Genomic DNA, 21,057 nt, shown 5'->3' on the forward strand with positions numbered 1-21,057 from the left:
TGCCCACATGTGCCCTAAGATCAGTGGTCAGTGGTGATTTGGAACATGTTTACTTTGACTTTGTCCTACAGAAAATGTTCCTATACCTAACTCTTTTTTATCTGTGGTGCCGCCCGATGCAGGCATGCCAGCTCATTTTGAGATAATGGTGGTCTCAGACTGCTAAGTGAAATCCAATGGCGTCTCCTCCACTGACATGACTAGAAAACAAAATCTGTTTTCATAAAAGTGAGGCATGGTGCTCTACTTTCACCCACGGATGTGGTGTTTGGGTTTCTGCAGGTGGCAGTGACTGAGGTTACAACGATGCTAACTTTGTTTTTGTCTTGGCTTGTTGGTAATACTATGGCTATGGCATGTCTTACTGACATCCCCAATGTATTGTAGTTGCACTAATAATATCTAAGTAAAAACACAACACACTGAATTGTCATTTTCTATTGAAAACATTTTAAATACATACTTCTGTACTTCTGTGCTGTTTGTGTGTCTTTCACCATCCCTGACACTTCAGTAACATGACAATGGCACATGACACATATTGCCGAAGGGTCCGTCCTCCCTACCTCATGCTTCTATAGCAGGGTCCCTCTAATTGCATGTCTCCACTTCACACACCAGCAGTGTGTCACTCTTTATGGCAATCGCATGAGACTGGTTGCAGCGATATAATGGAGTAAGTTTTACTGTGGAAAGTAAGCCCATAACATCAGTTTGGAAACAACAATAATGAAAATTTAAAAATAATCACAGTTACAGTTTGTGTAGCCTGCATAGGCTAAGTGAATTCTCATATAGCCTATGTACATGTAAGATAAATACATGTACAATGAAGATAGAAAGAAGACAGACAGACATACAGCCATTAAGATTATAAAACATTTCATCAGTATATCCACACTATGGGTATTTGATGTGCTATTTCAATACCCATTGAGAGCGTATGGTATAATAATCTCCTTATAGGCTACTGTAGGTGATGTGGTAAGTTTATTCTTGATATAGGAATATATACACCATATGTTATAGATCTTTGTATGGGTTGATTCTCAGTTATATCATTTCTAGTGCCACGTGGTATTGAAACATTCTCTAGGTGTTGGTCGAGTTTACACTTTTTAATTAGGCCTAGGCCTGTGATAGAAATCTATAACTAAAATAAATAATTGTGACTTTGCTGATTCTTGCTTTTTTTCTATCTGCATGACAAACCATCTGCATGTTGTTTTATTTATTTTGTCTTTTTTCAGTAGGTGAAGATGCTGAGCTTCGACATGAAACTAATGTAGCCTACCGTCTACTGTAGTCTACCCCAGCGTCACATGACCCCTCCCCTGAGCAGCAGCAGCAGCACCAGCAGCAGCAGCCAGTCAGTTGTTTACCGGTGCTGATGCATTTGTTGGCGGACGCTGTTGGCTGTCTGTCAAAAGGAGGCAAAGCAGCACAGGTAAGACTGGGGGATATCCCGAGACTGTTGACGGCAGAGCAGGGATTGTTTCTAAGTGCCACGGTGGGACGGTGTCTCTATTTTTGTCTGAAGGAGACAACGGGACAAAAGGGAAGTCGCGTCTGTTTGCACCCGGCGACAAGCGACCCACAGAAAGCAGAGTCAGTGCCGGAGATGAAAAGGGGGACATTAGCTATTGATAAAAGGCTATAATCTGTGACTCCATGCTGTGTATTTTGTAACAGTGTAGCCTATTTGTAATTTTATTGACGCAAGGTGGACGCAGACATTTTTTTATTCGTTTGGGTTCAAAGCCCTGATAGCATCGTAAAAAAAAAAAAGAAAAGAAAGAAAGAACGGAAAAAGAAAACAGCCTACCTCTCCATTGGCTAATTAGGTACTGCTGAACGATAACATATAATTGGTGAAGAAAGCAGGTGTAGGCCTACTTTTATCAGAGCTAATTAGCGCATTGTTTTGTTATGAACAGGGGCTCTTCCTGTGAATCGTCCCATGGTTAACCTGCATTGGACGTTTCAATTTATGTGTGTAGGTGCTTGGTTCATACAAATAAATTTTACTTGACATTTTTAGTAACAAATTGAGAGAAAGAGGGACAAATGATTTCCCCTGCAGGCTGCGTGAGACATAATTGTGGTTTATTGTGAAGGGTGGGAGCGGAAGTGTGGTTTAGTCATTGTGTCCTACTTGACGCCCGCTGCTCTGTAATGGGTTCATTGTGCTCTAAAATGAGAAGTTCTTTATTTCTTTTTCTTTATGAACGTCTTTATCATTATGGCTGTCATGTGTCTCTATGGGTGTAACATCACATCAGGAAATACACAGATCCCTGCTGACTCAGCCTCATAACTGGAGCTAAATCAAACCCTTCTTGGAGCTAAAAGATTTATCCACCTTGACCTTAAGGAGGGCACACCCCTCTGACAGGTTATAGAGCTATTGATGGGAAAAATAAATTATATTTTAATATATTTTAGCTGCTTTCCCACAGGCTAATACAAGTTGTATGTATGCTGTATGTTGTTGTATTTGACACATTTTATCTTCAGCTTCAATCTTCAAAGGTAAACCTGTTTGCAGAGTGTCTGTTTATCCATCCTCGCATTTGTCACATTTATAGGTGATCTGTATGTTCTTGAAAGCAGAACATGGTGATAAATGACAAGACGTGTCAAATGTCACAGGTTTAAAAGAATGGAGAATAGTTGAGCAGCTCTTGGTCATGTTTACCTGCCTGTTGTTCCTCTTACCTTGTTAACCTTGTTTCCAGTTACCGACGTAGGCCTACAGTAGGTCTACTACCTGTTCAGACACTCCCACACACTATGAGATAATAATGGAACAACGGAACAAAAAAATCTATATAAGTAAGAGCTCTGATTATCAGTTATTTTTAGTCGTCCATCAATTAATTTACTCATTTTTTCCTAAGTAGGCCTACTATTTTCCTAAAGCTGACATGGAGTCCAATGGCTCTCTCTGACTAACAGTCCTAAACCCAAACATATCCAAAACAGAGAAAAACAGCAAATTGATCACACTGGTTATGCAGCTGCCTTGATTAGTTATCAGATAATGAGCCAGTTAATTAATAGGCTAATGTTTAAAAAGATTAGCTTTGAGACTCTGGCAGTGAGGAGAAAATGTTACATCTCTTTCTGTCTGACCGGTCTTTTCCCAGCATCAGAAAATGAGTCGCTCTGCATTATACTCAGCTTCCTGTTTGTCTCTTGATGTCACATGGGCTTCTTACAGTCTTTGAAGTGTATTTGAAAAGTAGGGTGTGGTGGCAGGTGCCAAAGGTCTTCCAATCCAGGACATCATAATCACCTTGGAGGTCCTTTCATGTGCTCTAGTACTGTGGTCACTGCACATCACACCTATGTTATGTCTTCACAAGTGTTAACCAAGATGTATGATGTTTGACACATTTCACATGTTGACGGATGCATACAGGGAGTCAGACCGCAAACACATTCGGCTCTGAGCGCAAATTGCTTGACTTCGCGTCTCAGACTAACAACGTTACTTCTGTTTCAGTGTGTGCATTGTTGAGCGATGAGATTCAAGTGAACAGTAGCAGTATGACTGTTTGACTTATTGATTGGTCTGTTATCACCAGGTAAACAGCTGGTGTGGTGGTGAGGAGCAGATGCCTAATGGTTGAAATGAAGCATGCATCTGACATGCACACAGCCCACTGTGACCTTATAGCTGATCCTCCACTCTGGTTTATAGTCATTTCATTCTCTTATTAATTACACATTCCTTATTACACATACCTTACGCATGGTCTCCACTAGTCTAACCCTTTATCGACAATGTGGTTGAACCAAGGACGATCTCTGAGGCTCTCCTCTGATTGGCTGTGTGTTTTCTAAGTGAGCCAATGAAAACATAGCTGATACCCAGTTGGGTCGTAGAGGAAAGTTCAGTTTCTGAATACAGGCGGTGTGAATTTATCTGTGGACCGAGGCTGATTCACAATATATGGAAACTAGACCAAAGTAGACATGTACATCTACCTTTATACTACAGGTATATGAAGCACAAAGAGAAGCTGGTTATGCTTGTTTATGGCCCTGTTTTTTGAGCTACTGATGTATTTCATTGTATTGTTATTGATGTCATAACAGTGAACTAGTTTTGTCCCAGACTTACAGTCTGTTCTCATTTTGAACTAGTTTCTTCTATAGTCATTTTACGTGGCGTAGAAAGCCGTTTACCCTGCTGAATCACCTCTGAGCATCATATTTCTCCTCCTCCTGCTGCTGCAGTTAATGTTTCCACAGTCACTGGCACTGCCCTCTCTGTTATCTGCTCATCCGAAGCCTCTTTCCCGTTCCCGTGCTACTCTGAGCTCAAGCCATGACCTTCCTTTTACAGGTGTTTGGTACATTAGAGATTAAATACCAGTCACAGAACACTCAGTTGGCATTGAGCTCTCACAATAACTTTGTACATGTGAATGTTTTTGTACAGGTTGCTGCAGAGGTTGCCAGATAGGGACCAGGATCTACAGTGTCCGCAGCCTGTCCTCTGCTCCTGCTGGTTCAGCCCAGAGACAGACGCCGCCATGACTGACAGCGATGACTCCAAGAAGATGAACGGCAGTGCCGGCCACTCCTCCCATCTTTCGGAGGCACCCAAAGAGAGCATGCAGCTGAAGAAGGAGATCTCGCTTCTCAACGGAGTCAGCCTTATCGTGGGAAACATGATCGGCTCTGGCATCTTCGTCTCCCCCAAGGGTGTCCTGTTGTACAGCGCTTCTTACGGCCTGTCGCTGGTCATTTGGGTTATTGGGGGTGTGTTCTCTGTGGTGGGGGCCCTGTGCTACGCCGAGCTGGGCACCACAATCACCAAATCAGGGGCGTCTTATGCATACATCCTGGAGTCCTTTGGTGGCTTCATTGCATTTATTAGACTGTGGACATCCCTGTTGATCATCGAGCCCACCAGCCAGGCCGTCATCGCCATTACATTCGCAAACTACCTGGTGCAGCCGCTCTTCCCAACATGTGAACCGCCATATGTAGCATCCAGGCTCATCGCTGCAGCCTGTATATGTATGTACATGTGAACTGCTCTGCATCCCACTGCTGTTTTGCTCATGTCTGTCTACCTGAGTGGACACAAAGCTGTGATACTTTCCCTCTCCCTCCCCAGGCTTACTGACATTCATAAACTCTGCCTATGTGAAGTGGGGGACCCGTGTGCAGGACATTTTCACCTATGCCAAGGTGGCGGCCCTCATTGTCATCATCGTTACTGGCATCGTCAAGCTGTGTCAGGGTGAGTGATGCTACTGCAGTACTCACCTTTTCACAAAACACAGTTTCCACTGAATGATGTTATGCGCAAAAAGCTTGGTTTTCTCATGATGTCATTCCAATTAAACATAGTACCAGATTCCTAGCATCTGCTAAGTTGTAAATTCCACTGTAATAGCTGTTGTAGTATTTAATCAAAGGCAACAATGCTATCTGGTCTATGTAATATCTTGCAGTACAGTGCAGAGATATATAATACTATAGACAGTGTCTCCACAGCCTAATCCCAGTGTCGCTCAACCATTCAAAAATCATAATTTCAATTAAAAAAAATACAAAGTTTCATATATATATATATATAAAAAAATATATATATATACATAAATACAGTACATTTTTTCTGACTGTACCTTTAATTGTTGTGTCTGTGTCTTAGGTTACACAACCAACTTTGAATCATCCTTCCATGGATCATCTACAGATCCTGGTGACATTGCGCTTGCGCTCTACTCAGCCCTCTTCTCCTACTCAGGCTGGGACACTCTCAACTTTGTTACTGAGGAGATCAAAAACCCTGAAAGGTAATTAATTTTTCCTTTTTTTTGTTATCTATTCAGCTAACAAGTCAGAATCCTTGAATCAGCCTGGTAATGACCTGATATCCTGTTGTTCCAGGAACCTTCCCTTGGCCATTGCCATCTCTATGCCCATAGTTACCATCATCTACATCCTCACCAATGTGGCCTACTATGCTGTTCTCGATATTAGCGCTATACTGGCCAGTGATGCAGTGGCAGTGGTGAGCAAACAAAATGTCAAGTGCTTTGGCAAAAGAAGATGTTGGGATGGAAAAAAAGATGTAATCCGCTTAATCCACACATGTTAATCCACTTTATATGCCTGCTTCAGACATTTGCAGATCATACTCTTGGTGTGATGGGCTGGACCATCCCCATTGCTGTGGCTCTGTCCTGCTACGGTGGCCTCAATGCCTCCATTATCGCTGCGTCCAGGTAGAATTCAAATAATAATTATTAATAATTATTCACTATGGTGTAGAAATTCATTTTTAGGGCAGCAGTGTAAGAGACTAATACTCTGGCTAGTGCTTTTTTGGTGTTACGTAATCCATGTGTATTGTGTCCAGGTTGTTCTTCGTGGGTTCTCGTGAGGGTCACCTTCCAGACGCTCTGTCTATGATCCACATCTACAGATTCACTCCGGTCCCTGCTCTCATCTTCAATGTATGAATATGGTTCAGTCACATTTATATGGTTGAGGAAGAAAATAAAAATGAACACTTAAAGGGACATTGTATAGGAATTACTCCCATCTAGCGGTGCAGTTGTATGTCACAACCAACACAATCGTATTCTTTATGCTGCATTCACGTGGAATCGGGCAGACGGCAGACGGACAACAGCCACCTGTCATGGCGATATCGAATTGTTTACCTGACTCACGTTTTACCGGCTTTCTCTCTTTGACTAAAATTACATCCGGTTAGTTTCCGACTGCCGTCTGTCTGACTCCACGTGAATGCAGCATCAGTGTGACCCTCCATCCTTCCTCACACTACACCGTGGTGATGGTTTTCACAGATGCCACCTCGATCGTTTCTCCCTGAGCCAACCGCTCTGGTGTCTCCAGTGAGTTTCCGTGGTTACCTACGGTCACGCTGCCACTGAACGTAAAAGATGGCGGCGCAACATGGCAGCCAGCACTGATCTTACCCGCTCTATGTATATATGAATGATATGAATGGTAAATTCAAAGCTTACCATAACACTTCAGTTTGTTGATGCGTGTGATTGCTGATTAATGAAAAACATACTTTCGAACAAAATAATCGATTTACGGACAGACAACAGGAGAAGCTACACAATGTCCCTTTAAGGCTGTATGATGGAAGGTAGAGACTTTCATTGTATTGGCTGATTTAAAACTATTGTCCAGGTTAAAAAAAGACAATTTTTCAAGTGCATGTACTGTATTTTGCAGCATTTTAACTGTTCCCACTCTGCCTTTGCTTCTTTGTGCACCGTCCAGTGTGTCATGTCACTGATCTACCTGACAGTGGAGGACGTCTTCCAGCTCATCAACTACTACAGCTTTAGCTACTGGTTCTTCATGGGTCTGTCCATTGCTGGACAGATCTATCTCCGCTGGAAGGAGCCCGACAGACCCAGACCTCTCAAGGTTTGACCAGTTACTTCTACTGCATAATCCCAAGCATTCCTCTTATCTAGATCTGGGAAATAAGAAGTAGAAATGTAATGTACTACTGAATTCTTACCATAAATAGGGAGATCATTGGAGATGACTAATACTTAAAGTGTCTACAATTATTTTTGTCTCACAATAAAATAACTGTATTTTCCATCAAGTTCATCCCTTTGCAGATGTTACTCTGCATACTCTTGATTGGTGTCATTTGAAACTAATAAAATAAAAAATTTAAATTAAATATTAGATGTTACATCATTACAGATCTTAAAGCAGAAGTAAGTGATATATTTGTGTTAATATAAGTCTTAAATAGTTATATCTTCCGACAGCAATCACTTACATAGAGTGTTTGGACTGAAACACGGGTCTGTCAGTCACTCTGCTCTGCTCTGAGTCGAGGAGAAAACATTTATCGTATCCTACAGTTTTTATCCAATGAGGAGAGAGAACGGCATGCAGGGCTGTGTGTGCAGCCAAGGAACGCCGTGAATGTGGTGACGTAGCGACGAGGACTGTTATGGTGCGTTCAAGGAAACTCGTATTTTTCCGACCGTGAAGTGGTACCAGTTCGATCTGGTACGAGTTCACCGGTCGGAAGTTACGAGTGGCCGTTATAGTGACTTTCACCGGTGAAACAGGTCGGAAAAACACGAGTGGGTTGCCTGAAACGCTACAAAGTCGTAAGTTGTGACTTGAAGCTGTAATTTACGATTTCAAAAGCCTGCCTGGAACGCAGCATTAGCCAAAACGACCGGACCACTTACTTCTGCTTTAATATACAGTCGTAAATTGGGGAGAAAATTATGTTATATCATAGTCATTACAAAAATGTTGTTGTGTTTATCAGTGAGAATAAATATTTTAAGTTTTAAGAACTAAAAACAATTTCATTGCACTTTTATATTACCCTTCTAAGGCTTGGAACTCTAGTAACAATGGGTTGGTGAGCCAGTTAAAAAAGAGGAGTCCCTGAGCCTCTCTTCTAATTGGCTGACTTGACTGATACAACTAAAATACATATTTCAGGTAAAACACTAAGAGAAACCAAACCCTGCAAGGTTGGATGCCAGTTTCTGAATACAGACTACTTTATAATCAGAAATGACATGGAAATCTATCTTTGTAAAACATGGGAGCTAAATATTAATTAATTATTGTTATTATGTTTCTAAGTCATGCTCTCCCTCTTGCGTCCTCTCTCCACAGCTGACTTTACTCTACCCAGTGGTGTTCTGTCTGTGTGCTGTTTTCCTGGTGGCGGTGCCTCTCTACAGCGACACAATCAACTCTCTGATTGGCATCGCCATTGCCCTGTCAGGCGTTCCTGTCTACTTCATGGGCGTCTATTTACCTGAATCCAAACGACCACCTGTCATCACAAAGCTACTGCGTAAGTGTATCACACAACCCACCACAGGCAGCACTCATTCCTCATTTCAGCTTGTTCCCTTGCTCTTTCAACAATATCTTGCTGTCTCTATTCCAGGATCTTTGACTCACTTCACACAGTACACCTGCTACTGCGTGCTGACAGAAATGGACAAAAGTGAATAGTATCCGGTGCTCTTCAAAAAACTTGACCCAGCAGCAGTGTCTGCAACCTTAAAGCAGACAGTAACCAAAGGACCAGACACCATAATCTGGATATTTGACTCTCTTTTTTGTACTGTGCACACGCTGAAGCTCTCGGACTTCACAGACTTATACGACACTGGAAATGCTGCCACAGACGCACAGGTTCACTTGCAGATTCATATATATTACTGTGGACATTGTTAGTGTCATTCCCACTGTTTCATGACCTTCAGTAAAAATGATTTGCCTTCTTGGTTTACAAGTATTTGTATAAATGCCTTTTAAGTAGCAAATGCCTGTGAGATTTTACAGGTGCTGTGCACATGCCCACGGGGACCTGATAATGATCCATGATATGGATTTAAGTTATTGTCACTGTGAGATGAGTGGTGTGTGAATGTGCTGATCCTACTGAGAATTAAAATATCGTACATTCATCCTGCAAGTCATTCATTTCCTGAATGAAAGAAATGGAAAGAAAATTTCTGTTGTCAGCTGCTATGTGAAGGTGTTGTCTCATCATGGTAATGTCATTGCCTGTATGCAGTTTTGGCGCCATTGTATGGTATTTCTATTGTGTGTGTTCTTTTCATTTTTAACACATTGGTATATGCTGTATTGGAACACTGGCTTGTTTAAATCATTTTTTGCTGGGCTGGGTTCAGTGTCTGTAGATGCTGTCCAGCATCATTGGAAGAAATTTTGTTTTTTTGGATTTGCTTTGAACTGTACAACACTACATCTATTTACAGTGTTTAATGTGCTGTATTCAAGACATGAACTGACAATTTTGACGTAAGTCAAAATAGCATTTTAGTCATTTTGTTTAAGTTTGTTTGTATTAAGTCTCTCAGAATCTATATTTCATCTTAAATTGCACCTCTGGTTTCAATCCAGTGACGTTAATGAGATTGTGCTTTGGCGTCCTCTACTGGTTCAGTGGTAATGATAAACACAAGTACCTCGAATGTGGCCACGTGTTGATAGGAACATGAAAAAGTGAAGTTTTAATGTGCAGTTATAATAATTTGACTGTTAGATGAAGCATGAATCAAAAGACATCTTAGCAGTTTTGTACATGGAAATCCATTTAGCATCAGGCAAACCCAATTTGTCTGGACTTCATCCCATCATGTGCTGCATATTTGACTTGTGCTCAGTCAGTATAGGTTAAACAGAACTTTTCCTAAATCCTGCACAGAGAAAAGTGTTTCCAAAATGAGAAAGATTGATTCTCAGAGTTTTTCCCCCCCTAAGGTTATAAAAGACTTTATGGACCAGTTTAAAAACAGTGTGAAAGAAGACCAGTTTGGTAGGATTTTTAACATTGACCTCTCACACCTGCTGTTACTGGCCTACCTCAGAAAAACAACACTGCATCACCTCAGGGATGTAACTGAGCAAAACAGCTCATGAGATCACCAAGTTCAGCAATAATGAAAATTCAGAGTCTGACTTTTTGTCACCTTTGTTTTCCCACTTGTAAAATAACATTTGAATTTGTGGAAGTGGGGCTGCATCTTGATTTGTCTTATTATGCATTTAATCTCCACACTAATGTTTTGAGAAGATATTTCTAACTAATTATATGATCAATAAATACATTCTTAAAGTGAACAAGTTTGTGTTTATGGTCCAGAAAAATTGACACTTCTACGTTTTATGTTTATTTTGAAAGCTTTCTTTTTATACACATCTACATATTTACAAAAGTTCAAGTCAACAAGCATCCAAGAGAATTTCAAGGGGAATTTCTGAACCAAACACACGCACACAACAGAAAAAAAAAAGATGCACCACACTTTCACATTATGCAAAACTAACACACACAGTTACACAGACACACACACCCACACACTACCATGCACAAAATGCCAAACAAACACCCTTAATTGCAACCTCACGTGGCCCAAATGTCTCACTAACAGAAATGTTAACAGCACAAAGCATACGAGGCTTATCACACTAATGTGCAATATTTCTAACACGCATCCACTTTGAACAAACATCCACACACAAAGCCACTCCACCACAGTTAAAAAAAAAGAAGAAAAGACACTGGATCCCTCTAGAAATAACACCCACTCCTTAAAAGTCTGTGTAGTAAAGAGAGAGATGACTTCACACTATGAAGGGTGTGTGCTTTGAGTTGTCTACAGGTTTTGTCAGTGACATTGTTATACCCAGGGGGCAAAATCCCAGTTTTTTGAAAAACGGACACGGAGCGTTGTAAAAGATTTGACACCAGAAATGATATCTAGGTACTTCAAGGATTAAAACCTGGGTGGACAACCCGGTCAACTAGCTGCTGGAAAGCTACAGGGGGCCAAAACCCCTTTCTTGGGTCATTTTGCTGGCGAAATGATGTAAATGCAAATATTTAGGTACTACAATGGCATAAATAGTCATACAACTATAAAATTTGGCAGAGAGTATCTTGACACATAGGGGGAGGCATGAAAAAAAGATTCTGGGGTTTGTTGCAACTCGATTTTAAGATATCACCCTCAACATCCCAAAAAAGACCAAAAAAAGTACTGTTCGCCTGACAAATTCTAATGAAAATTATTATTTATATAAAATATCTATGCTTAACATGTATATAGAAAATTCCCTTAATTCATAAGCTTCCATTTGAGTCCAAGATAGCCTTTCTACTAGCTACTGGAAAGCTACAGGCTGTCTCCAAACAATGCAACACCTATTGTGAAAAACTACATGTTAACTAGCATGATCAGAAACCATTCTATTTCTGGTCTCCCCAAAGTGAACAGAGAGACAGAGAAGACCGTTGGCCACAGCAAGTGGGGCTTTGGAGATAGAAAGGCTATCTTGGACTCAAATGGAAGCTTATGAATTAAGGAAATTTTCTATATACATGTTAGGCATAGATATTCTCCATAAAGTGCTGAAAAATAATAATTTTCATGAGAATTTGTCAGGCGAACAGTACTTTTTTTGGTCTTTTTTGGGATGTTGAGGGTGATATCTTAAAATCGAGTTGCAACAAACCCCAGAATCTTTTTTTCATGCCTCCCCCTATGTGTCAAGATACTCTCTGCCAAATTTTATAGTTGTATGACTATTTATGCCATTGTAGTACCTAAATATTTGCATTTACATCATTTCGCCAGCAAAATGACCCAAGAAAGGGGTTTTGGCCCCCTGTAGCTTTCCAGCAGCTAGTTGACCGGGTTGTCCACCCAGGTTTTAATCCTTCAAGTTCCTAGATGTCATTTCTGGTGTCAAACCTTTTACAACGCTCCGTGTCCGTTTTTTTGCTTTGCCCCCTGGGTATTATACTTTGGCACATGAATTTGAACTCTTTTGAAAATAAAATGAGCATTTTTTACTGGTGTTAATAATGCTGGAAATTAGGAACTTAATAAAATCTAATTCGTGCTACACATTAATTGCTACATTTTAAGACAGCGTTTCTTACAACATGTTTTTCCAAACGGTTTTGTGCCAGACTAGCAGGTGTTTTCCTCTACTCTCACCTACACAGACGTCTATGGAGTACAGTGTTTTCTGTGGAGAGGGCACTGGGAAGATCCACTGACAGGTGAGGGTTAAAGGGGGTGGAGGGGTTGATCAATCGGAATTGCATTTGTCTCCATCGTCATCCTCCTCATCTTCATCACGGCAGCCCAGCTCATGCACCACTTCCCTTTGGTAACGCTCCCAGCTCCTCCGGCTGTACGAGTGCTCCTCCTCCCAGTAACCTGCAGGCACGAGGCGGAAATCAGCCAATGAATGACAAGCAAAGGGGGTGGGGGCTAAGTGACGCTCATTCAGAAATGCAGCTGTACAAGATTACTGTTTACATACAGTCGATGTTATCTCTCCAAACACAGGTCATTATTGTGCCTTGATATAACGATTTGTGGAATCGAGAGGCTGCGACATGTCTAAACAAGTGGGGTGTAATAACTAAACAGTAAAGACATCAGTTTTACAGACAATAATACATAAATAAATACATACCACCATAGCGCTCCTCCCTGTCACTGTCGGGGTCACTTTCCTCATCAGGATATTCATTCCTCCAGTTGCCTTCTTCATTTTCATCATCCTCATCTTCATACACCTCCTCCTCATGAACCACAAGGTCAGGTACCTGGGATAAGCAACAACCCACATATCTCAAAGCCTTATTCTTGTTGATTCATTATTAGTTTTAGAGGGATTCTATTTAGAAATAAAATAACTAGTAATAGCAAGTCTTACGATAAGAGCTAGCCATGAACCCAAATTAACACTTTTGGACAATCACTTTGTTTCACTGTCTGACTGCTAAGTACTTTGAATAATTCTTAGATTTGAACATTTCTGTGAAGACTTTCAAGGCCAAAAACTTTATAAAACTAAAAACAAATCTCACTCTTTTATCGACTTATATGTAATACAATGGGCTTTATGCACAGCTCCACTACTTCCTGAAATAAGCCAGCTCCTTTATTTCCTGGTGTTCCTGACCATTGTTGTGAGGTCAGGCACACCTGGATTAATCAGTTGGTCCAATAATGCAAGACAGGAAATAAAGGAGCTGGCTTATTTCAGGAAGTAGTGGAGCTGTGCATAAAGCCCATTATGCCCCAATACGCCTCTTGTTGATTTATCAAAATGGATTTTACAAGCACAAATTGTGTGTAAACTCAGACCCATTGCTTTGCCCATGTCTGCACCATATTTCTGCCATGTCTTCATTCACTCACTCCGATTTCAGTACTCATTCATCCGCCTGTCCATCCATCCACACACACCAGTTCTCCCTCATCGGCGTAGGCTCTGACGGACAGGATGTCCTGGATCCACCCTGGTGTGATCGTTTCCTGGTAGTAAAGATCATAGACGTAGTCCTCGTCCTGCTGCCTGTGCTCTTCGCCCAGCCTCTCTCCAGATATGCTCAGACGCTCCCGCAGCATCTTTGTGTTATTACACAGGATGACTTCCGGGTCTGCGGGCAATGTCTTTAGAAAAAGACAGCAAGAGAATCAGTTAATCAGCATTGAGACTATCCATGAAAGAAAAACCAAATTAACCACAGCACACATTACTGTTAGGAGTGATGAGTAAAGCATTTGCATCCCTTTTGTAAAAGCCATACCAATCTATTGGTATTCAACAGTCTTTCTATAATCCCTTCCAATTAATTACTGAAGCATTTCAACAATATACATCTGACCTTTCATTTCATACAGAACTGTTGAAGATTACTGACAATGCTGAAATGCCTAGGTAAGGCAATGGACAGTAACAGGATTTGCATTATAGCTGCATGTTAAAAGGCATATTTCAACATTTTGGCAAATTCGTCCATTGCCATAATCCCTATCATAGCAGTAGGTTTGTTACCTTTAATTGTTGGTGCATGCTGTTTTTAGATCAGTGGGGCAGAGATACAAGCTGCTCACCTAATACTAGAGGCTCATGGTATTTCTGGGTTTCCCCCATCAAACTCATTAACAATCCAAGAACTCCAAAATGCCCTTGTGGACAAGTTCTGACCTGCACATTCGCCACACTATGAAATAATAACGTAACATTACAACACACAAAGCAAATACTCGGAACTACTTGCACTTTTGAAGTCACTCTGCCGAGTAGCCGTGTCTGAAATGTAGTTCCAGCTGCGCATTTGCCTCGAAAACAACTCCCGTCTGGTAATGTTCCATTAATATTTCATGCCGTGGTGAATGTGCAGGTCACACTTTGCCCACAAGAGTGTTTTGGAGTTCTTGGATTGTGTATTTGATGAGTTTGATGGGGGAAACCCAGAAATACCATATGCCTCCGTAGCGTTAGCCGAGCAGCTTGTATCTCTGCCCGCCGATCGATTACAGATTGCACCTACTGCGATGACTATAGGGATTATGGCAAATGGGCGAATTTGCCAAAATACTGAAATGCCCCTTTAACACCAGCAACCTAATATGTCATTTCCAGTGTATTAGGCAGCTTGAAGAATACTACAGTTGCAGTATGACAAATGTTTTGTACCACTATTGTAATCATATCTAAAAAATAAATAAAAAATAAAGCACCATTACATCATAATCGAGCTTCCTGCATCAATTATACACATACTCACTCATACTTACTCATTACTCAGCTCCAATAACATTAAACTCACTTTGGTAGATTTGTCCTGCTCCTCTGCATCCTCATGTACAAGATCGACCACCTGGATTTCGCCCAGACCCCAGCACTTGACCTGCTCTTTCGCAGTCTCTCCCGCGCTCTCAGGTGCATCTGTCTGCGGGCTATGTGGCTCGGTTGGAGTTGACAGCCCTGTGCGGTGGCTGGAAAGTATCCGGTAGCGTTCCTCCCTCCGGGTGCTCCACTTTGTGCTCCTTAGGTCCCCAATTATCCTCTGAGAGCTGGCAGCAGAGGGGCGCAGTGCGTGGGCCATGCGAGGCCGAGCCAAGGCCTGTCTGACCTGTGTCTGAACTGGAGCATCCTGTCGATGACATGACAATGTTAGAGATCTAACATGAAAACGACCAATTATTTAGCTTTAACTAGCGAGAAACCTTGAGTACACACACCACGAGATGGTTAAAATAATACTGCCCATATTCCCAGCAACACTTTATTATTTATTTATTTGGCAGGGAAAGTGCACACATGGGCAACATGTTAGTTTCAACATCTATGCAAATACGCCAATGTCACAATGGACAGACACAATTGACAGGTTGCCATAGAAATATAAAAATAAGAGGCTCCACTAACATTATAACATTACACCAGAGAGTGGTCCCTTTGATAAAAATACGTGCTTGTTTACTTATATAATCAGCTTTTGTTAAAGACGTTGCGTGTAAGTTGAAGAGGAATTAAATAACGATTCGGTGCAGTTTTAAGATCCGATTCTGGTTTAAGCCAAAATGATTTCCGAGGCCTGTCCACACATCTTCACCAGGTTCACCACCACAAACAAAAATGAGCTAACGACATCACAGCACAGGCTAAATGCGATTTGGAGCCGCCAGACAGCTAAAGCTAACACCATTGGCTGGGCTGGATGCTACATTAACAACAACAACAACTAGCAGCACCGACGGCTCGTCGGCTCTAGAAAACAGCGTATCCTACGTTTAACGTTTATACCTCCACGCTAACTCACGTTACGTTACTTTGCTCACCTGCGCCTAACATTAACCAGACAAGCAGCGCTAATGTTAGCCAGCGGCGTTTGGCTGGCTAGCCCCGCCGCCAGCGGCCCCGGGCCTCTCACCTGTGTCGCTACGGTCGCCACGAGTTTGAAGACAGAGTTTTCCACCTCGGCCTCGTTGGGCTCCGGTACCGGTTCGCCCGAGCCCTGGGACGTTTCCGGTCGGATACGTTTACATGCCAGCAACAAAGCATCCGCGGGGTCGGTCCCCCGCTTTCGCTTGACTCGCAAAACAGTCGTGTTTGGATCCATGTTGTTACCCTGTCTGGTTTGTCTGGCTCACACATACACACACAGAGGAGGAGGAGAGGGGAGGGAAGACCGCTCAGTCCAGTCGCGCTTTATTTCCGGGTACCATCAACGTCACAGCACGGCGGAGCCTTTGCACGTAGGAAAATGAATTAGTGGGAAACATTTTGCCTACCGTTTGGGATCTTATTTGAATAGTAATAAAATTACACACGTACACAATCAATTTATTAACCATGAGCTCCATATTCCACGTTTAGGGAAAATGTAAAACAACTTTTCTTTCCTGTTCTTTGGCTCTAATATAATTATTTTGTAGCTACCCTATGTTCCACTGACGTCTTTATTAGTAGGCTACAGTTTGTTTCGAATGTGTTTCTCTGCTCTGTCACTTTTATTTTCAATAGACTGTAGGCTACATAAAAAAAAACAAGATGCCCTTAGATCATTTGAATTGTGGCCTCACCTAGCCTATGACATAGGCTACTATTCCTAAGTAGTAAGGGCATTTTAGCAGATATTTGACCAATCTGGGAACTAAATCCTTACCAAGAAATTTCTTCACAATTGTCTTTAGGAACGTGCGTAATATCATGTCTTAAAATGTTGAAATTCAACTCCCGTGGGAAACCCCCTAAAAAACTACTCAAAGTTGGGGTACCCGTAACTGGATTTTTGAACATTCCGAAATGTTAAATTTGGCCTTAAAGGTGTACAGAAAAGAAAATTGAATTTAAGCCCACTCTGGGTCATATAATTAGTGTAATAACTCAATTGATGATGCTGAATCCATTTCTGACATTTTCAAATTTCAAAATGGCTGTCTAAACCGGAAGTGACCAGATTTAAACCGCCAGTGGGCCGATTTTGATGGATTTCAATCTGGTCCCTTCCGGTTTAGACAGCCATTTTGAATTTTGAAAATGTCAGAAATGGATCCAGCATCATCAATAACCCCTAAAACCACTCCAATATTGCCCAGATCAGCCAAGTCAATTTTGATGAAATATTGCCCATATAGGCAAAATATGCAAATTTATGCTAATTATGTCAATTGTGCTAATTGCCCAATATATATAAATTAGCATCCGGCAGTTTCTGAATACTGGGGACCCATACTACATATTTCTAACATAAAACTTTGGGGTACTCAACATTTCCGGGTACTCATTGTTGGCAAGTAGACTATAGGGGTTTTTCATGATTCTGAGTTGATCGCAAACATTAGTTTTACACCCAAAACACTCCTTGGTGGAGAAAAAAACAGCCACACCCACTTTTCTTGTTCATCGGAACCCCCACTACCACCAATAGAATGTATTGCAGAGAAGCCATTCCTTAGCATTGCAGAGGTTGTGTTACATAATACTACTAAATACTCAATATAATATAAATGTTATTCTACCCTTTTTTCTATAGGACATTATACAGACCCTCCAGGATTTTGTGGTGTCGCTAAATTTATTTAAAAAGCTATTATAAATGTAATTTATTATGCAGATCGGTAGCAAGCAGCGAGAGAGAAAAGACAGTGGACATGCACCAGATTTCACATACCAGCAACAACTGAAACAAGTTTGTTCGAAATGAAGATAGGAAAAGCACAAAAAATACACAGTGGTGCTACATTGATTGCAAACATGATAATGTTAATCTGCACACACACTGAGCATCAATCTCCATCGAGCATCCAGGCTCTAAGAGGTGGTTTTTGAAGAATGGAAAAAGATAGATGTTGCAGTGTGTCACAAACTTGTTCATTCCAGCTTGGGCCTATTGCTTGGTCATGGCCGTATGGTAGCTGTTGTAGTGTATTATGGGATTTGTAATGTGAGTAATGTGAATGCTATATTGGTGGGCCATTATTAAAATAATATTTTTCTTGCAGGCCATATAAAAGTGTATCGCAGGACAGATCTCCCCCAGGTTTTTGACATGAGATTGACGTGTGTGCTAGATTAATGTCCAACATTGTAAAAAGGTAGAATATAAATTATATAGTATTCAGTAGTAATAGTAGAAGTTTTTTTGTGACATTAAAGAAAACCTCTGTCATGCACAGGAATAGCTTACTGTATCAATGTATTCTATTGAGTATAGTAGATCACCGCCTAAACCTAACTGCAAAAATCCTCGTGAAGACAATAGGCCTACACCATGTTATCCTAGTTCGATAGCTAATGGAGCAGTCAGCTAGCATTTAGGAAAATAAAATGGTCAGATGGTCATCAGATTCAGTCGCACATAGGAGTTGGCAAACTAACCATATTATTTACTGTTAGCCAACTAATAACCATTTTGGTAAGACTTTGACGCCTATCTCTATAATGCATTACAACCATACTTATAATGAGTTATAATGTGGTTATAGCATTGTATAACTATAATTATAAACATTCATAAATGATCATAATAATTTATAATAATAACCAATACTTTATAACAATAATCATAACACACTATAAAGCATTTTATTGTGACTTATAAGGTCAGGTATTATAATACGTTATAATTGTTAGTAACTCGCTGACAATGCCCACGTCGATAATACATTATAAATATAGTTATAATGTGTTATAATTGGCTTATAAAAGTGTATAACCATCATTATAAATACTCATAAATGATCATAAGGCTTTATAACATTTAGCATAACACATTATAGAGCATTTTATAATGGCTTAAGGTCAAGTATTATAATAGAGTTATAATGCTCTATGATTTGTCATGCTTATTGTTATAAAGCCTTATGATCATTTATGAGTGTTTATTATGATAGTTATACACGACTATAAGCCAGTTGTAACACATTATAACTATATTTATAATGCATTATCAATGTGGGCATTGTCAGCGAGTTACCAACAATTATAACGTATTATAATACCTTATAAGTATGATAATAATGCATTATAGAGATAGGCATCAAATAAAGTTTCTTATGCATGTTATCAACGCAATGACATGACATATTTCAAGTTCTTAAAAAAAGATGTAGATAACACATATCAGATGTAAAAAGCAGTATGTCTGTCAATGATCGAAGGTTGTAAATGGCTTCAACATGTCTAGCACTAGCTAACTCCAAAATTCTTCACTTTTAATGCTAACCAACTACAACTACCACTAAACAATACTTAAGCTGATTTACCATATTAAAAGAAGAAAGCAACCTTTTAATGTAGCTACATGTACCCAATAGTGAGAAGTGTGTGTGTGTGTGTGTGTGTGTGTGTGTGTGTGTGTGTGTGTGTGTGTGTGTGTGTGTGTGTGTGTAGGCTATGTGTATGTTTACGTTTTTACTGGTATCTGAAATCTGGTGTGCACCTGATGTCTTTCCTTCTCTCTCGCTCCCGATCTGCATAAAACTTAATGTTATATGAAAACAATAACTAGTAATAAAAACACAGACATGCAAAAAAACGTAATGGAAACACTGTGGCCGCAGCTGAAAAGTTAGCCACAGCAGTCCATGATAGCAAATTTGCTGAAAAGTTGCAGTGTCAAGGCCAAAGAATTCATGATTGAATTTGCATTAATAGTTGCAATCGTGACATCATAAAATCCTGGAGGGTCTGTATAATGTCCTATAGAAAAAAGGGTACAATAAAAGTTACATTATATTGAGTATTTAGTAATATTATGTAACACAACCTCTGCAGTGATAAGGAATGGCTTCTCTGCAAGGTGGTGGGGTTCCGATGAACAAGTCAAGAAAAGTGGGTGTGGCTGTTTTTTTCTCCACCAAGGAGTGTTTTGGGCGTAAAACTAATGTTTGCGATCAACTCAGAATCATGAAAAACCCCTAGTTTGACCCCTCACAAGTTATTTAAAGCAGATATCAGTGGAATGTTTTTGTTAATATAAGTCCTAAATAGTCCTATTTTCCGTCAGCAATCACTTACATGAAGTATTTCAGCCTAAACACGAGTCTCTCCGTCACTCTGCTCTGCTGTAACCCGAGGAGAAAATTTTCCTTGTGGGATACAAGTGTTATCCAATGAGGGGAGAGAACGGCATGAAGGGCTGTGTGTGCAGCCAAGGGATGCGCGTGAATGTGGTGACGTAGCACGAGGACCAATTGATGCCTGACAAGGGCGGGGGCTGCTAACTCATGGTGCGTTCAAGGAAACTCGTACTTTGTGTTTTTCCTTCCTGTGAAGTCATACCAGTTCGATCTGGTACGAGTTCACGGGTCGGAAGTTACGAGTGGCCGTTATAGGTAACTTTCACAGACAACAGGACGGTAAAAACACGAGCTACGGGTTACCTGGAACGCTACCAAGTCGTAGTTGTGGCTTGAAGCTGTAACTTACGGTTTCAAAAGCCTGCCTTGAACACAGCATTAGCCGAAACGGCCGTGCCACTGATATCTGCTTTAAGGCCAAATTTAACATTTCGGAATGTTCAAAAATCCAGTTACGGGTAGCCTACCCCAACTTTGAGTAGTTTTTTAGGGGGTTTCCCACGGGAGTTGAATTTCAACATTTTAAGACATGATATTACGCATGTTCCTAAAGACAATTGTGAAGAAATTTCTTGGTAAGGATTTAGTTCCCAGATTTTCATATGTTGCCCTTACTAAA

General features: G+C 40.7%; 2 protein-coding genes across 2 annotated transcripts; one reads left to right on the top strand and one right to left on the bottom strand.

Annotated features, from left to right (window-relative positions):
* Positions 1-1,323: 1,323 nt before the first annotated feature.
* slc7a6 (solute carrier family 7 member 6) lies at positions 1,324-10,657 on the top strand. The gene is made up of 10 exons (XM_085767428.1): positions 1,324-1,447; positions 4,451-5,034; positions 5,135-5,260; positions 5,675-5,819; positions 5,914-6,037; positions 6,148-6,251; positions 6,386-6,482; positions 7,288-7,437; positions 8,674-8,857; positions 8,954-10,657. The coding sequence occupies exons 2-10, from the start codon at positions 4,545-4,547 to the stop codon at positions 9,019-9,021; spliced, it is 1,488 nt and encodes a 495-aa protein (XP_085623554.1). The 5' UTR covers positions 1,324-1,447; positions 4,451-4,544; the 3' UTR covers positions 9,022-10,657.
* Positions 10,658-12,421: 1,764 nt separating this feature from the next.
* slc7a6os (solute carrier family 7 member 6 opposite strand) lies at positions 12,422-16,532 on the bottom strand. The gene is made up of 5 exons (XM_085767439.1): positions 16,286-16,532; positions 15,179-15,505; positions 13,809-14,015; positions 13,030-13,162; positions 12,422-12,767 (listed from the first exon to the last, which is right to left on the bottom strand). The coding sequence occupies exons 1-5, from the start codon at positions 16,472-16,474 to the stop codon at positions 12,637-12,639; spliced, it is 987 nt and encodes a 328-aa protein (XP_085623565.1). The 5' UTR covers positions 16,475-16,532; the 3' UTR covers positions 12,422-12,636.
* Between the last annotated feature and the right edge of the window lie 4,525 nt (positions 16,533-21,057).

This window comes from Trachurus japonicus, chromosome 3, assembly GCF_045865225.1.
Source record: "Trachurus japonicus isolate A0001 chromosome 3, Traja_1.0".
NCBI classification, from domain to species: domain Eukaryota; kingdom Metazoa; phylum Chordata; class Actinopteri; order Carangiformes; family Carangidae; genus Trachurus; species Trachurus japonicus.

What these genes read in the sequence shown, in the direction of transcription:
- slc7a6 (XM_085767428.1), top strand. Translation starts at nt 4,545, where the DNA reads ATGACTGACAGCGATGACTCCAAGAAGATGAACGGCAGTGCCGGCCAC. An exon ending in GAGATCAAAAACCCTGAAAG is followed by an intron (nt 5,820 to 5,913) that starts GTAATTAATTTT and finishes CTGTTGTTCCAG; the next exon opens with GAACCTTCCCTTGGCCATTG. An exon ending in ACAGACCCAGACCTCTCAAG is followed by an intron (nt 7,438 to 8,673) that starts GTTTGACCAGTT and finishes CTCTCTCCACAG; the next exon opens with CTGACTTTACTCTACCCAGT.
- slc7a6os (XM_085767439.1), bottom strand. Translation starts at nt 16,474, where the DNA reads ATGGATCCAAACACGACTGTTTTGCGAGTCAAGCGAAAGCGGGGGACC. An exon ending in AGCAGGACAAATCTACCAAA is followed by an intron (nt 14,016 to 15,178) that starts GTGAGTTTAATG and finishes CTTTTTCTAAAG; the next exon opens with ACATTGCCCGCAGACCCGGA. An exon ending in CAGGGAGGAGCGCTATGGTG is followed by an intron (nt 12,768 to 13,029) that starts GTATGTATTTAT and finishes TCGTGCCTGCAG; the next exon opens with GTTACTGGGAGGAGGAGCAC.